Raw genomic sequence first — 17,682 nt, 5'->3', positions numbered from 1 at the left:
TTTTCCTCTCAACCAACTGTATGGCGTCTGTTCAGAAAAATAGGAAGCTAAACCCCATTTCATTTTTTTTTCAAAAAAAAAATCTTAAATAGAGAATTTTTTGTTTCATCCACTGTTAAATTTTGTTTCATCAGTAAATAGGGGAACATTATCCTTATCGTAAAACTAAATTTGATAAATAAATGATGTATCTGTATAAGGACGAAATTCTTAGAAAGTAATCTTATATATTATTTCTGTAATGTCCACCTTTGGACTACAGCAACACAAGTTTAAGATAGAAAGGAAAAGCAATATTCTATTTACAGTTGTATTTAAAGTAACGAGCATCATTGTTTATCGTGACTATCGGTTTTACAGGGGTGAGATAGAAAGATATGCAAAATATATGAAGTAACATCTTTGCCCAGTTCCATATCCATGAATTATAAAATCAAAACTCTTAGAAAATGAAAAGGACTAGCCACGGGTCCCTGAGTAGACGTCTGTGGAGGCCCGGATTAAGCTTGCATGGTTGCTCCTTGTTGAAAATGTCACTGGGGCCAAGCAGCGAAAGGGAGGCATATTCTGGCCACGCTCAGACAAATGCAATTTGTATGTCAGTATGGTAGATTTATATATTTGGCACAAACATAATAAAACACAACATAATATAATATAGTATAATAACAATTTTAGAATTAATGTCGGTTCCTATTTAATATTGGGACCAATGACTGCAGACCAGTCAGTCCTTCCTGTAATACGGCCCTTTATTTGACATAGGCTTCTGCACTGATTTTTTTAAAGTTGTTAAATATCCATGATTATCGATCTCGTTGAAAATCATCAGATATTTTCGTCTGGTGTAGTCACATTAATCAAGGTCATAGCCTGTAGAGATTTGGCCCACTCTATTTCAATGTTAAAGCCTGGCAGAATAACAAAGTGTATAGGTCATGTCATTTTCTTTCATTACTCACAGGCAGATATCATCAAGCTAGATCGCCAAGACGTGAACTATTTGGACTAAACAAAGGCGTTCTGATACTCAAGACCATTGCCTCTGCAGCCACTGCTTAGGACTTTCACGAGGAATAACAAAGAAAGATGGGGTAAGTCATTTAGTAAGATCATGCAGTGTATATAAGTTTATCGAATCTAAGAATACATCGGCGAAGGGCATCGGGATTTTGATTTTGAAATTTAAAGTATTATTGTCTAGTAATGCCAATTTGGTCATAGTTTTTGTACCCGTCGTAGCTCGGGGAGTCACGGTGGCTAAGCTAAGTAGGTAAGACGCTAGCTCACTCTAGAGGTCGGGTTTCGATCCCTGCATTAGCCGAGAAAGTTCATCCAGATTTTCCGGCGTGGTTCCCCCTTGTCAGTGATGCAGGACGGGGGGCCAGACAAGGACAGCTGTCAAGTCGTTAAGATCGTACGAAAAAACCGAGGTCCCGTGTACACATTGGCATGCATGTAAACGACCCCGTGATAGTTGGAATTCGATATAAGAGTAGGTATAGTGCCGCTGTCCGGGCAAAATATCCGACATCGCACACTGTATGGCGTATGCCCGTCTTCATTTGCCCAGTTCGGAGCAGAACAGTAGGACGTTAACCCCATTTCATTCATTCATTCCCAATCGAACCCCTAAATCCCTAATTGGATTTCCGCCTATATTGACACATGGGAACCAGTTAATCACCAAAATATTTACCATCCCGAATGATTCCCCCAATATTGACCCAGTGGTATCACCAATTTAAATAATTGGAAATAATTATATTTGGCTACCCCAAAAACGTATATTTTGATATCAAACGCGATCTTATTATGATAATAACAATGGTCGGCATATCTATTGCAGCAACTGTCCGTACTAATATTATCTAGCCTGGACAATTTTGACTATTCGTTTTTTAATTATACCCCATGATTAGCCCAATCGATACAGAAAAGTAGGACGTTAAAACCGATATCATTTCATTCTGTTGTTGGCAAAAGTGTATGATTTGATTTTTCAGGACTAACACACAATAAATAATTTGCAACAGTTTTAATAAGTCATTATATATATATACATTCATTGTTGTCTTAATACAATGTTTTAACCTATCATCGTGGCCATACAATATTGTAGGCGTATCTTGTATTTAAATAATAGGCTATGTACAATAAAATTAAATACTTTCTAAAAATCGTTTCCAAAATCTGGTATCGATCAAAGTTTCAGTATCTTTATGCACAGAGATTCAAGTTATTCTTGAGATCAAAGATTAATTTATCGCTGTCGTCATCACGGTGGCTGTCTCGGTAACCTCGGTAATAAGGTCGACCGTAATCGTAACCTGTTTCTGTAATAAAATAAAAGAGAGTTTTTAGTTTTAAACAACGAAGCTTAGCTGTTGGTTTGAAAGGATGCAGGACGGAGGGCCTGACAATGACAGCTGTCTAGTCCTTCGGATGAGACAAAAAACCGAGGTCCCGTGTATACATTTTTAATGCACGTAAAAGATCCATTGGCAGTTTGAATTCGATATAAGAGTAGGCCGTAGCGCCGCTGCCCGGGCAAAATTACCCTCATAGCACACTGTATGGCGTATGCCCGTCTTCATTAGCCCAGTATAGGAGCAGAACAGTAGAACGTTAAACCCCATTTCATTTCATTTCATTTTGGTTTGAAAGGACTAAAAATCAAAACATCGTGTAAATTGATATGCTTATGTTGAGACCATAAGGTCTGTAATCTATATGATGCCCCATTCTCACCACATATGCAATTAAATTTTAAAAGTTCAGTAGATCCCATCAATTATACAAAGGTGTGGTTGGGTGAGGCAGTGTTTTGAGACGGGTATTATAATAATTTTGTGCTTACCATATTCAACATCATCATAATCAGGTCTCATGTATCCTGAAGATATAAATAGTATTCGGTGTTACATTGTAAATTATTAGAAAATACATTATGGCAATTTTATTTTTAAAATAAATTGTAGACTAATACAAGTCTTCCCGCAATGTTGCACCTTTACGTCAAATCTTGCACCATCTACAGGTATATTTTATAGCATTAGGAATATTGGGAATTGGAGGCAGATGTATGACTTCCGGGGAACGTAAATGGAAATGTCGAGTCGAAAATTTAAAGACTGCAAATACGTAACACGTTTCATTTCCGCACGCGAACAGATATACCTATGGTATGATTTTACTTTAAATACTTACGTCGTTTCCTGTATCTTCGTGGTGGATGATATCCAGGTCGATATTGTGTTGGTCGACGTCGTCTTCGAATACGTCGGTTTCGAATACGTCGGTTTCGTCGGCGATTTCTTCTACCTGTTAGAAGTACATTATTATAGGTTAAGCACATGAATTACACACGGCTATCAATAATTAAATAGTCAAAATTAGTTAAATTTCTACGGAAATTGTATATCTGAAACTAGGTCTTTGGGTTGAAATTATATAGCTCAACCGTTTTCATTAGCCCAGTATAGGAGCAGAACAGTAGGACGTTAAACCGCTTTTCATTTCATTTTATATAGCTCAAAAGTAGTACTTAATCAGACAAAATTGTCAAAATTAAATTCCAAAATATTAATATTATAGGTTAAGCACATGAATTACATACGACTATCAATAATTAAATAGTCAAAATTAGTTTTAAATTTCTACGGAATTTGCATATCTGAAACCAGGTCTTTGGATTGAAATAATATAGCTCAAAAATGGAACTTAATCAGAAAAAATTTTCAAAATTAAATTCCCAAATATTGTGTGCGATTTTATAAGTCATAGTCGTGATATAATTAACGGAAGACAACTCCTCCTTACCTGATCAGATAATGAGCTTCAAGATAATGACAAATATACTGAATAGTAATGATGATAATAATATTAACAATACCTGCGGGTTTACGGGATTTGGGGGTTCTTTGAGGTTCTACAAATAAACAAAACAATTACTCAATAGACGTTTATATTACTAATCAACACTGGCTTTACTACCAGACATAACACTTTTCAAATCGCCATTTTCTGGCATCCATAATGGTAATAACTCAATCATCATTAATTGTCGATTTCATCATTAAATACTATATCAACTACAAATGAATATCACCATTAAATTACTTGTAAATTCCGACAGAGAACAAACAATCTCTCCCTAGAGCTTACCCCTAATTTTGGAATAAAATCTATCACGTAAATGACTTATATAGATTTGATGTCAGTGCACGTTTAGGGGCTTAAAATGTCACAACAAACTCTTTTGCTCATTGGTTTTCTTTTCGTTTTGCATCACCGCTCAGTATTTACTGACAAACATACCTTGAGTGTTTCTATTAGGTTTAGAAATAGCAGGGAGGATAACAGGTCTCGGAGATGCTGGAAAGTGAGAGGGAAATTAATTATTTTATTATCATTGTTAATAATAAATAAAAGAACTATATAGCTGCAAACAGAATGATTCATGCTTTATCAATAACTGTTATATGAAAATTCCATTCAAGGGGATATAAATATGTATGTTTTACATCTTAAATTATTATTCGTTGGCGTTACTGGTGAGGTGGTTCGAGGGGTCTACCGCGTGCGGTTTAGATACGATCTATTACTGGGTCAAGTGACGTGGCTTCGACCCCAAGCCGAATTATTGAAATAAACTTGTACCATATGTTAGTCTTGAAGTTACCTGGATTGTGTTGAGTGGGTGTTAACCCCGTTTCTTACTCTCTTTTTTGGTTTCACTACTATTAGTTATAACTGTCTTTTTGTACTTACGTTTTCGTCCTTTCCTAACTCGTCTTGCTTTTCTGGTTCGCCTTGTATTTTTTCCTCTCCTGTCTCCCTTGGCTTGTCGACCTCTTCTACCTTCCTTACCTCGTCTTGATTTTCGACCTCTTCTACCTCGTCTATCTTTTCTGACTCGCCTTGCTTTTCGACCTCGTCTACCTTTCCGGCCTCTTCCTCTTTTCCCGCCTCGTCTTGCTTTTCGACTTCGTCTATCTTTTCCACCGCTTCTTGGTCTTCGATCTCGTCTACCTTTTCCATCTCGTCTTGGTCTTCGACCTCGTCTACCTTTCTTGCCTCGTCTTGGTCTACCGTTTCCATCTCGTCTTGGTCTTCGACCTCGTCTGCCTTTCCTGCCTCGTCTAGGTCTGCGACCTCGTCTACCTTTCCTGCGTGTTCTTTGACTTTCTCTACCTTTCCTACCTTTTTGACCTCGTCTACGCTTCCTGCCTCCTCTTGCTTTTCGACCTTTCCTTCCTCGCCTTGTCTTTCTTCCTTTCCTTGCTTTCCTGCCTCTTCTACCTTTTCTTCCCTTTCTTGCTTTTCGCCTTTTGCTGCCCCGTCGTCCTTTCCTTGCTTGTCGTCCTTTCCTGCCGCGTCCAACTTTTCGACTTCGTCTACCTTTCCGGCCTCGTCTTGCTTTTCGACCCCTTCTTCCTTTCCTACCTCGTCTTGCTTTTCGACCTCGTCTACCTTTCCTGCCTCCTCTTGCTTTTCGACCTTTCCTTCTTCGTCTTGCCTTTCTTCCTTTCCTTGCTTTCCTGCCTCTTCTACCTTTTCTTCCCTTTCTTGCTTTTCGCCTTTTGCTGCCCCGTCGTCCTTTCCTTGCTTGTCGTCCTTTCCTGCCGCGTCCAACTTTTCGACTTCGTCTACCTTTCCTGCCTCCTCTTGCTTTTCGGCCTTTCCTGCCTCGTCTCGCTTTTCGACCTCTTCTACCTTTCCTGCCTCGTTTTGCTTTTCGACCTCGTGTACCTTTCCTGGCTCGTCTACCTTTCCTACCCCGTTTTGCTTTTCGACCTCGTCTACCTTTCCTGTCTCGTCTTGCTTTTCGACCTCTTCTTCCTTTCCTACCTCGTCTTGGTTTTCGACCTCGTCTACCTTTCCTACCTCGTCTTGTTTTTCGACCTCGTCTTGCTTTTCGACCTGTCCTACCTTTTCGACCTCGTTTACCATTCCTACCCCGTTTTGCTTTTCGACCTCGTCTACCTTTCCTGCCTCGTCTTGGTTTTCGACCTCGTCTACCTTTCCTACCTCGTCTTGTTTTTCGACCTCGTCTTGCTTTTCGACCTCTCCTACCTTTTCGACCTCGTCTACCTTTCCTACCCCGTTTTGCTTTTCGACCTCGTCTACCTTTCCTGCCTCGTCTTGCTTTTCGACCTCTTCTTCCTTTCCTACCTCGTCTTGGTTTTCGACCTCGTCTACCTTTCCTGCCTCTTCGACCCTTTCTTCCTTTCCTTGCTTTTCGTCCTTTCCCACCTCGTCGTCCTTTTCTTCCTTTCCTACCTCGTCTTGCTTTACGACCTTTTCTTCCTTTCCTGCCTCTTCGACCCTTTCGCCCTCTCCTTGCTTTTCGTCCTTTCCCACCTCGTCGTCCCTTTCTTCCTTTCCTACCTCGTCTTGCTTTACGACCTTTTCTTCCCTTCTTGCCCCTTCGACCCTTTCGTCCTCTCCTTGCTTTTCGTCCTTTCCCACCTCGTCGTCCCTTTCTTCCTTTCCTACCTCGTCTTGCTTTACGACCCTTTCTTCCTTTCCTGCCTCTTTGACCCTTTCGTCCTCTCCTAGCTCGTCGTCCTCTTCTTCCTTTCCTACCTCGTCTTGCTTTACGGCCTCTTCTACCTTTCCTGTCTCGTTTAACTTTCCTGCCTCGTCTTGTCTTTCGTCCTTTTCTGCCCTTTCGACCTCTTCGTGCTTTACGGCCTCGTCTGCCCGTTCGTCCTTTTCTGGTCTGTCTGCCTTTTCGACCTTTACGAGCTCTTCGTCCTTTCCTTCCACCTCGTCGTCGTTTAACTTTTTTACCATCGACGTATTCCCAGTCATATTCCCATCTTTCTGTTAAAAATATAAAAATTTTAAAGGTGTTAAACGTCTTTGATTTACGCCAATATAAAGTATTAAATTGTGTTGAAAGCTGCATACGATTTAATTTTAATTTCAAAATAATTTCATTTCAAATTTTGGAGTACATATAGACCATGTGATACAATCACAACCAATTTGTTTTGACGCCTTTTCGACCCTTTCGTCCTCGCCTTGCTTTTCGTCCTTTCCCACCTCGTCGTCCCTTTCTTCCTTTCCTTCCTCGTCTTGCTTTACGACCTTTTCTTCCTTTCTTGCCTCGTCGACCCTTTCGTCCTCTCCTTGCTTTTCTTCCTTTCCCACCTCGTCGTCCCTTTCTTCCTTTCCTACCTCGTCTTGCTTTACGACCTTTTCTTCCTTTCCTGCCTCTTCGACCCTTTCGTCCTTTCCTTCCACCTCGTCGTCGTTTAACTTTTTTGCCATCGACGTATTCCCAGTCATATTCCCATCTTTCTGTTAAAAACATAAAAATTCACAAATTGAATTTTAAAGGCGATAAACTTCTTTGATTTACATCAATATAAAGTATTAAATTGTGTTGAAAGCTGCATACGATTTAATTTTTATTTCAAAATAATTTCATTTCAAATTTTGGAGTACATACCATGTGATACAATCACAACCAATTTGTTTTGACCTTCTGGGTTTGAAAATTTTATTATGGGTCGATCTTAGTAAAACATTACCTTTTCTTACTCGTCTTCTACCTCCTCGGCTAGCTGTTTAAAATTAAAACAACACACAATGAAAATTTCAACAAGAAATACTGTCAGAATCTGGGCCCTGTTTCTCGAAATCTTAACTAAAGATAAAATCCAAATTTTAGTAGATACTTCAATTTTGATTGGTTAAGCACTAAAGTCAATCTAATATTATCCAATAAAATTACTAAAATTTGGATTTTATCTTAGTTAAAATTTCGTGAAACAGGCCCCTGATTTACAACTTGGCTATAAAACACTAAGGGGATTAAACGGTTCTTTTGAAAACGGGTTAAATACGTAAGATGTAGGAATGTAAAAATTAAACAGTGAAATCTCATATTCACTCACCTTTTCTTCCTTTGCCGCCTTTTCGACCCTTTCGTCCTCGCCTTGCTTTTCGTCCTTTCCCACCTCGTCGTCCCTTTCTTCCTTTCCTTCCTCGTCTTGCTTTACGACCTTTTCTTCCTTTCTTGCCTCGTCGACCCTTTCGTCCTCTCCTTGCTTTTCTTCCTTTCCCACCTCGTCGTCCCTTTCTTCCTTTCCTACCTCGTCTTGCTTTACGACCTTTTCTTCCTTTCCTGCCTCTTCGACCCTTTCGTCCTTTCCTTCCACCTCGTCGTCGTTTAACTTTTTTGCCATCGACGTATTCCCAGTCATATTCCCATCTTTCTGTTAAAAACATAAAAATTCACAAATTGAATTTTAAAGGCGTTAAACTTCTTTGATTTACATCAATATAAAGTATTAAATTGTGTTGAAAGCTGCATACGATTTAATTTTTATTTCAAAATAATTTCATTTCAAATTTTGGAGTACATATAGACCATGTGATACAATCACAACCAATTTGTTTTGACCTTCTGGGTTTGAAAATTTTATTATGGGTCGATCTTAGTAAAACATTACCTTTTCTTACTCGTCTTCTACCTCCTCGGCTAGCTGTTTAAAATTAAAACAACACACAATGAAAATTTCAACAAGAAATACTGTCAGAATCTGGGCCCTGTTTCTCGAAATCTTAACTAAAGATAAAATCCAAATTTTAGTAGATACTTCAATTTTGATTGGTTAAGCACTAAAGTCAATCTAATATTATCCAATAAAATTACTAAAATTTGGATTTTATCTTAGTTAAAATTTCGCGAAACAGGCCCCTGATTTACAACTTGGCTATAAAACACTAAGGGAATTAAACGGTTCTTTTGAAAACGGGTTAAATACGTAAGATGTAGGAATGTAAAAATTAAACAGTGAAATCCCATATTCACTCACTTTTTCTTCCTTTGCCGCCTTTTCGACCCTTTCGTCCTCGCCTTGCTTTTCGTCCTTTCCCACCTCGTCGTCCCTTTCTTCCTTTCCTTCCTCGTCTTGCTTTACGACCTTTTCTTCCTTTCTTGCCTCGTCGACCCTTTCGTCCTCTCCTTGCTTTTCTTCCTTTCCCACCTCGTCGTCCCTTTCTTCCTTTCCTACCTCGTCTTGCTTTACGACCTTTTCTTCCTTTCCTGCCTCTTCGACCCTTTCGTCCTTTCCTTCCACCTCGTCGTCGTTTAACTTTTTTGCCATCGACGTATTCCCAGTCATATTCCCATCTTTCTGTTAAAAACATAAAAATTCACAAATTGAATTTTAAAGGCGTTAAACGTCTTTGATTTACGCCAATATAAAGTATTAAATTGTGTTGAAAGCTGCATACGATTTAATTTTAATTTCAAAATAATTTCATTTCAAATTTTGGAGTACATATAGACCATGTGATACAATCACAACCAATTTGTTTTGACCTTCTGGGTTTGAAAATTTTATTATGGGTCGATCTTAGTAAAACATTACCTTTTCTTACTCGTCTTCTACCTCCTCGGCTAGCTGTTTAAAATTAAAACAACACACAATGAAAATTTCAACAAGAAATACTGTCAGAATCTGGACCCTGTTTCTCGAAATCTTAGCTAAAGATAAAATCCAAATTCTAGTAGATACTTCAATTTTGATTGGTTAAGCACTAAAGTCAATCTAATATTATCCAATAAAATTACTAAAATTTGGATTTTATCTTAGTTAAAATTTCGCGAAACAGGCCCCTGATTTACAACTTGGCTATAAAACACTAAGGGAATTAAACGGTTCTTTTGAAAACGGGTTAAATACGTAAGATGTAGGAATGTAAAAATAAAACAGTGAAATCCCATATTCACTCACCTTTTCTTCCTTTGCTGCCTTTTCGACCCTTTCGTCCTCGCCTTGCTTTTCGTCCTTTCCCACCTCGTCGTCCCTTTCTTCCTTTCCTTCCTCGTCTTGCTTTACGACCTTTTCTTCCTTTCTTGCCTCGTCGACCCTTTCGTCCTCTCCTTGCTTTTCTTCCTTTCCTACCTCGTCGTCCCTTTCTTCCTTTCCTACCTCGTCTTGCTTTACGACCTTTTCTTCCTTTCCTGCCTCTTCGACCCTTTCGTCCTCTCCTAGCTCGTCGTCCTCTACTTCCTCTACCTTTCCTGCCTCGTCTTGCCTTTCGTCCTTTTCTGCCCTTTCGACCTCTTTGTGATTTACGGCCACGTCTGCCCTTTCGTCCTTTTCTGGTCTGTCTGCCTTTTCGACCTTTACGAGCTCTTCGTCCTTTCCTTCCACCTCGTCGTCGTTTAACTTTTTTGCCATCGACGTATTCCCAGTCATATTCCCAACTTTCTGTTAAAAATATAAAAATTCACAAATTGAATTTTAAAGGTGTTAAACGTCTTTGATTTACGTCAATATAAAGTATTAAATTGTGTTGAAAGCTGCATACGATTTAATTCTTATTTCAAAATAATTTCATTTCAAATTTTGGCTTACTTTGTCGCCAGAAAAGTACATATAGACCATGTGCCAAAATCACAACCAATATGTTTCGACCTTCTCACTTTACAAATTTTGAAGAGTTGGATAGCTGAATGGTTAGCACGTGCGCGCTGTATCATAAAGTCTGTCACTGGGTCAACTGGCGGGGTTTCGATTGCCCGGTTGTACGTGACAAGGCGTAGGGTCGCCTGTCCAACCTCGTGGGTTTTCTCCGGGTCCACCGGTTTCCTCCCACTACTAAAGACCCCTATGCGCAAGCGAATTATTGAAATAAAATCGAACCATATGTTAGTCCCGAAATGACATAGTTTGTGTTGAGTGGACGTTAACCCCATCTCTCTCTCTCTCTCTCTCTCTCTCTCTCTCTCTCTCTCTCTCTTTACAAATTTTATTATGGGTCGATCTCGGAAAAATAGTGATCAATACATCACTAATATTTCAAAAAATATTACCTTTTCTTACTCGTCTTCTACCTCCTCGACTAGCTGTTTACAATAACAAACAATAAACAATTTTAACAAGGAATACTGTTATAATCTGATTTACAACTTGGCTATAAAATATACTAGAGGAATTAAACGGGTCGGTTGAAAATAGGTTAAATATGTAAGGTATAGGAATGTAAGAATAAGATTTTTGTGAAAACAATGGAATCCATTATTTTCGCCCTTTCCTACCTTGTCGTCCTTTTCTTCCTTTCCTACCCCGTCGACTCTTTCTACCTTTTCTGGTTCTTCGGTATCTCCTCCCTTTCCGACCTTTTCTGGCTTTTCGCCCTTTCCTGCCTTTTCGACCTTTCCTCGCTTTTCGACCTTTCCTGCCTCGTCGACCTTTTCTGCCTTTTCTCGCTTTTCTTCCTTTCCTACCTCGTCGACCCTTTGTTCCTTTTCTCCCTCTTCGGCCTCTCCTCCCTTTTCGCCCTTTCCTACCTCGCCGGACTTTGCTTCCTCGCCTTGCTTTTCGTCCTTTCCTACCTCGTCGTCCCTTTCTTCCTTTCCTACCCCGTCTTGCTTTACGGCCTTTTCTACCTTTTCTGCTTCGTCGCCCTTTTCTGCCCTTTCGACCTTTCCTACCCCGTCTTGCTTTACGGCCTCTTCTTCCTTTTCTGCTTCGTCGTCCTTTTCTGCTTTTTCGACCTTTTTGTGCTTTTCGGCCTCGTCTGCCCTTTTGCCCTTTCCTGCCTCGTCGCCCTTTCCTTCCTCTCCTTGCTTTTCGTCCTTTCCCACCTCGTCGTCCTCTGCTTGACGATGACCCATCTATAATTTTAAAAAAGTGTTACCGTGCAATACTTTTTTTATACATCGATCAAAATAAAAGTTATGTACATGGAACTCGCCCTATATGTGTAGGTTGTTTTCCACCAGACGTTATGAATTACCGACGTTCATCGAGTATTTCAATGAAAATTATTCGTAGACAAATCTATTCAAGCAAGGCCATCCCCTCAAACCCACCCCTACTGCTTATTGTACTCATAACGAGAGTAAATGGAAATTATACGAAGGTCTAAAATGACCTAATAATATACAGTACCAGAAACAATTCAACAAAACAAAAAGAATACATCCAGGACAATAAAATATGAGTACTGGGTGCCATCATGACCCTGTCTTAAACGGGAGCTTTGAGTAGTAGGTACCATCATGACACCTGTCTTAAATTGGATCTTTGAGTAGTAGGTACCATCAATGCGCTTGTCTTAAAGTGGAGCTATGAGTAGTAGGTGCCATCATATCACCTGGCTTAACATCAAGCTGCGAGTAGTAAGCATCAACACGGAGCCTGTCTTAAAATGGAGCAATGGGTAATTTGTACCACCATGGCGCCTGTGATAACGTCTGTGAGATCAAAAGGCTTTGTGTAATCTACCCACAATATTAGTTTGGTCTTGGACGAAACATTCAAGTAATACGAACTGATTGATTGATTACCTGAAGAAGAGGATCTGCTGCTACTGCCACTGCTACTACTTCGGCTGCTACTGCTACTACTGCTTGCTTTAAAAAGAAAATATTAGTCAAATCCGTACACAAATTAAATTTGATTTTCGTCAAAATCAAGGTTAAAGCAAAATGACTTAGATATTTTACGCGAGTAGAATATTTGCAAGTTTAATTTTAAAGAATAAAAAAAACAAAAAAACATACCACTGGAGCTTCCATCATCTTCTACTCAAAAAAGGAAACAAATATACAAAATAATATTTAATATACAGAACTATGTTTAATATACAGAAGAAATATTGATTTAGTTGAATTTGAGTATGCCGTGTTATAATCATGCTTGTCTGCATCCAAAACCTGGTTTTAAATTATAGTCTTCAACAATACTATGTTGTTTTTAACAGGATAGCAAGATGGTGTATTATAATATCATCCTAAATAAAGACCAGATTTAAACCGAAGTCAATTTTCATGATTATATTGTGATGTATTAAAACTATTATACAAGACGCACGCATGCCCATTCTTTAATAAGACTATTAGTTGCCTGCTTAAACATGCATTATGCAAGAGCTAAATCTGATTATTATAGAAATTATAAATTAGATCTTTATTTAAACAACAAGACCAAAATCAACTCTGTTGACCCACGGATGGCTCGGCTACAGCTCGGATTTAAATAGGATTTCACTAATTGATTAAATCAGATAAGGGGTAACCTGATGAAAATACGTCTGTTAGATCGAGGCTAAATGATAGAGTGTATTTAGCGAGGCCGCTGTAAAGCGTTTCCGTATGCCATTGAAAACTTTACTTGATAATCGAGATATGTAGGTGGAGTTAACGCCTGTCAATCAAACGACCGGCGAAGGTGAAGACACATTTCGCTACCATTTCTAGGCAAATATTACAACGATGATAACTATGTTCAGAATAAAGTAATTTGACTGAATTTTTCAATATATTCTTCTTTCATCATCTACTTTTGAACTGTTACAGCAAGAATGGCCAACTCTCTATAAAAAAAATCTCCCATAATGTATCTTTAATATAAGTTCAGCAAGAAAGTAGAAACAGTTGCCAAGTATGAAATTATACACCCATAAAATACCTGTTGCCTGTTATAATACAATAAAAATCCCCCACCCCACCCCAAAAACCTGCTGCCTTTTTTAATATAAACTCATAACAGAGTAGTTGCCTATTCGACTTGTTGCCTATTAGAATATAAAACCATAAAAAAACCATGTTGCCTTTTATAATATAAACCCATAAAAGATATATTGCCTATTATAACATAAACCTACACAGACCCTGTTGTAAGCCTGTGGGTTTGGGAGGGATCCTTCTGTCCTTTGTTATGGTGGCGTCACAATGTCCCAAAATTAACACCAGGTGGCCATATGAAATTTTGAAATTCGCGCAAAGATGGCCCCTAACTTGACAAACGACCAATCAAAAACCGAAGCAAGTACGATGCATACAAAAGGTCACGCGAATGCACCCGAACCACACACGAAGGTAACACGAAGACGAAAATTTTAATAGTAGTTTATACCCACAGGACACACAAAGGCCACACAATGGCTGCAGGAACTGAATTGTGATTGAAAATTTGGGAGTTACACATGCCTCTGCTCTTACTCACTTACTCAAATTCGGCTGTCTTTTCTGACACCTTTTTCTCATACGATGGCTACACGGCGGCATTTCGGGGGCTTCGCCTAGTCGTGTTCCCTTCCTAAGACAATCGGGCAGATTTTTCTTTACTTTGTATTGTCTTCGCGGGGAGAAAAATGCCCATTGGCACAGATGATCACACGAAGTCAAGACGAAGATGACACGATTTGTCAAGATGCCCTCAAGATGACCTTGTGAGGGGCAAAATGGAAACACGAATTCAACACGATGATGAACCATAACAAAGTCTTTCGGCAATTTTTTTGCATGCCAAAGTTTTTGTCAGCGCTCACGAAGTTGCTGGAGGAACCCGAGAAACTCCACAGCACGATGGCTTAAGATGCCCTCGCGTTTTTACGATCAGAGCCGAATTTGAACATTTGCTTTAACGCGTGTCCATCTGGTGTCAATTTTGGCACAGTTTGACAGTCATAAGACTTTTCAAATCTATTTGAGGGTACAATTTTCTTACCGTATTCATATGAGACAACTATTGAAAAGTAATAAAACAGAATGAATAGAATTAGATAGGTTTCGTTCTTGTCATGGATGTACAATAATAAAGTGATTTTCATAAAATGGTTTTAAATGGGTTACAACACCAAAATTGCCAACATTACCATCTACAATGGAACCATAAATTTCATCAAATTGTGTGAAATGAACGCCCTACTTGTCTGCTCCGACCGAACTATTAATGAAGACTGACAAGCGTCATGCGGTGTGTTATGCGGTAAATTTTGCCAGGAGAACGGCACTACGGACTACTCTTATTTCCAATTCCAGCTGTCAATGGTTCTCCGTTTTTCGTGTCATCCGAATGACTAGACGCTGTGCGTTGCCAGGCCATCCCATTTGCCATACGCCACTGATACCGGGATAAAATGCGCGTAAATCTCGAGGATCTTTCTCGGCCACCAAATGGGATTTAACGTTATGCAAGGGTTCTTTTACCTGCACGCCAATGTCTACTCTGGACTTCAGTTTTTTGGTCCCTTCCAAACGACTATACGTTGCCCCTTGCCAGGCCCCCTGTTCTGTACCACTGACAAGGCGAACCACTTTCTCAGCCAACAACGGGACTGATCATGTGACCTCTAGGATACCGAGCCAACGTCTCACTCACTGAGCCACTGCGGCTCACCCAAGTTAGCGAGCCAGCGCCTTAAACCTTGGCCACTTTGGCTCCCAACAACATGTATACAGACTTCGTTTTTTTGTCCCTTCCAAACGACTATACGTTTTCCCTTGCCAGACCCTCTTTTCTGTACCACTGACAAGGCGAACCACTTTCTCGGCCAACGGTGGGGCTGATCAAGGGACCTTCAGAATAGCGAGCCACCAACATCTCACTCACTGAGCCACTGCGGTTCGTCCATGTTAGCGAGCCAGCGCCTTAAATCTTGGCCACCTTGGCTCCCAACAACATGTATACAGACTGTATGATGGCAAATAATTTATTTACCTTTTCGTCGTCGTCTTACTCTTCTTCGTTCTTCTGCGAAAGAATAAAATTGCGATATATTTATTTTTTATGCATATATCAGATAAATAGTTATTAATTAAACTCGAAAATTTAAATATAAAGCCCACTGTTTGTGGGGGTTTTGTTTAAAAAATATATAACCCCATATTTTTCATTAAAATAGAAGTTGAATGTACGTGATAATAATCTCTGTACAGACACTCATCATACATACAGTTTATCGTACTATCCGACAAACTACCGTTATAGCAAAATAATGGGTTTTACTCACGCGCTTCGGCATCTGAAAAGATAAAATAAAAGACGGTTCATGAAAATGAATAATATAGTTCACACATTTATTTAAAGAAAAGATAGGGTGGCAACAGAGTGTAGCAACTGACTATTGAAACGATATTATACAGTCACGTTATCAACTATAAGAACTTCCCAAATCTACAAACAGAAATTACCATTTCATAAAGTGCATGGGTTTAATGTCTTACTTGTCTGCACCAACTGGGCTAATGAAGATGGGCATATGCCATGCAGTATGCTATGAGGACGGCGGCACTAACTCTTATTTTGAATTCAACCTGTCAAGGTGTCTTTTAAGTGTACACGGGACTTCGGTAATTCGCCCCACCTTTGCCTGGACACCCGTCCTGCACAGCTGAAAAGGGGAAGACATGCCAATTTGTACACAGGGCCTTGGTTTTTCATTCCTCCCTTTGCCAAACTCTCCGTCCTGTACCACTGAAAAGGACAAACCCCGCCAAGGTGTCTTCGGCATCTCTTTTTTCACAACATACGAAAGACCAGAAAATGTGCTCTGCTAGGCCCTCTAAGGGGAATCCACACCGGGATATTCCAGAGCAACTTTCTCGGCCAACACCGGAATCGAACCCAAGACCACCTGAGTTGCTTCCAAACTACGAGAAGGTACACCCTGGCTGGTCCCAGATGCTTGTCTCGAAACGAAACTCAAGGGAACGTCGGTGTAACTCAGCGGACAATACAGCCCTCTACATGGCAGTAATAGAAACCATTACAATAACAAAAACAAAGTAGAAAGGTTTCTTACCTCCTAAGATTGAAGCAAGTATAACCAGTCCTAATAAAAGGACAGTTACTGTGAACGTTCTCATCTCAGATCTCTAAGATCTCAGACCACCAGAACAGATCTTGATATTCTATACTAACAGATCAAACACCTTGAGCTGTCAGTAAAGAGCTGATTTTACCAAGAAAATTTGAATCTTTTATATGATTTCTTGTGATTCCTTGAATGGTTTTACGTCAAAAACAACTAAAATATCATTATTTTCTGTAATTAATTTACTTTATGTGATATGTTTTGTAATATGTGCTAACAATAGATCAGTTAGCGTGTCGTAATGAAATCACCACCTGGTGTTACCGCATGTCAAGGAATTGCAGAATTGCTGAAAACTTTTGATCGATGATTAATTAACGGAGTTGCATGGCCGTTACTGCGTTAGATTACTTAATGACATACCACACATTTTAGAGACATTTTATTTAAAATCAAGGTGCAGAATATCAAATTTAATTCCAGTTTTGCGAGAATGATACGTAGATCTAAACGGATAGATAAGAAAGGTTTGTTTTTTAATCGTAGAAGGCTAGCTGATTTTGTCACAATTACTGAAGGTTATACATTGATATTTTACTTTTAGTACACTTATGCCACGTTTTTTTGTGACAAGGAGTAGGGTCGCCTGTCCAACCTCGTTGGTTTTCCCCTGGTCCTCCGGTGTCCTCCAACTGCTAAAAACCCCTACGCGCAAGCGAATTATTGAAATAAAATTGAATCATGTCCCGAAATGACCTAGTTTGTGTCGAGTTGGCGTCACCCCCCCCCCTCTCTCTCCCCCTCTCTCGACGTTTTCTTTTTGAAATCATAAACTAAGAAATTTTTGCCGTTAAATTTTCTTGAAATATGAAAGAAAAGTGAAAGGAGATGAGGGGTGTGGTCATACAGTCTACTGATAATGACAGTGCATATAAATAAATAGGTGAACGTATCGTTATCAATCAGTTTGTATCGTTATCTTAAAACCAAATTTGATAAATAAATGATGTATCTGTATACAGACAAAATTCTTAGAATGTAATCTTATATAACATAGAATTTATCGTGTGATATTCAGCTTTGGACTACATCAACAATACCAAATAG

General features: G+C 39.3%; 2 protein-coding genes across 2 annotated transcripts; both read right to left on the bottom strand.

The window, feature by feature from the left end:
• Positions 1 to 2,233: 2,233 nt before the first annotated feature.
• LOC126824302 (cilia- and flagella-associated protein 251-like) lies at positions 2,234 to 5,955 on the bottom strand. Its single transcript, XM_050553501.2, has 6 exons — positions 4,774 to 5,955; positions 4,321 to 4,377; positions 3,896 to 3,931; positions 3,211 to 3,324; positions 2,861 to 2,896; positions 2,234 to 2,336 (listed from the first exon to the last, which is right to left on the bottom strand). Exons 1-5 carry the CDS (start codon positions 5,953 to 5,955, stop codon positions 2,888 to 2,890), a joined length of 1,398 nt encoding a protein of 465 aa, XP_050409458.2. The 3' UTR covers positions 2,234 to 2,336; positions 2,861 to 2,887.
• A 1,030-nt stretch (positions 5,956 to 6,985) lies between these two features.
• Positions 6,986 to 16,674, bottom strand: LOC130013136 (collagen alpha-1(XXVII) chain-like). Its single transcript, XM_056101719.1, has 15 exons — positions 16,564 to 16,674; positions 15,772 to 15,783; positions 15,480 to 15,512; positions 14,487 to 14,504; positions 12,539 to 12,559; positions 12,323 to 12,388; positions 11,069 to 11,647; positions 10,844 to 10,876; positions 9,759 to 10,238; positions 9,393 to 9,425; positions 8,835 to 9,155; positions 8,469 to 8,501; positions 7,911 to 8,231; positions 7,545 to 7,577; positions 6,986 to 7,311 (listed from the first exon to the last, which is right to left on the bottom strand). Exons 1-15 carry the CDS (start codon positions 16,625 to 16,627, stop codon positions 6,986 to 6,988), a joined length of 2,373 nt encoding a protein of 790 aa, XP_055957694.1. The 5' UTR covers positions 16,628 to 16,674.
• Between the last annotated feature and the right edge of the window lie 1,008 nt (positions 16,675 to 17,682).

This window comes from Patella vulgata, chromosome 6, assembly GCF_932274485.2.
Source record: "Patella vulgata chromosome 6, xgPatVulg1.2, whole genome shotgun sequence".
Classification (NCBI taxonomy): Eukaryota; Metazoa; Mollusca; class Gastropoda; family Patellidae; genus Patella; species Patella vulgata.
The sequence above is the reverse complement of the archived record's forward strand: the minus strand, read 5'-3'. Positions and strand labels throughout refer to the sequence as shown.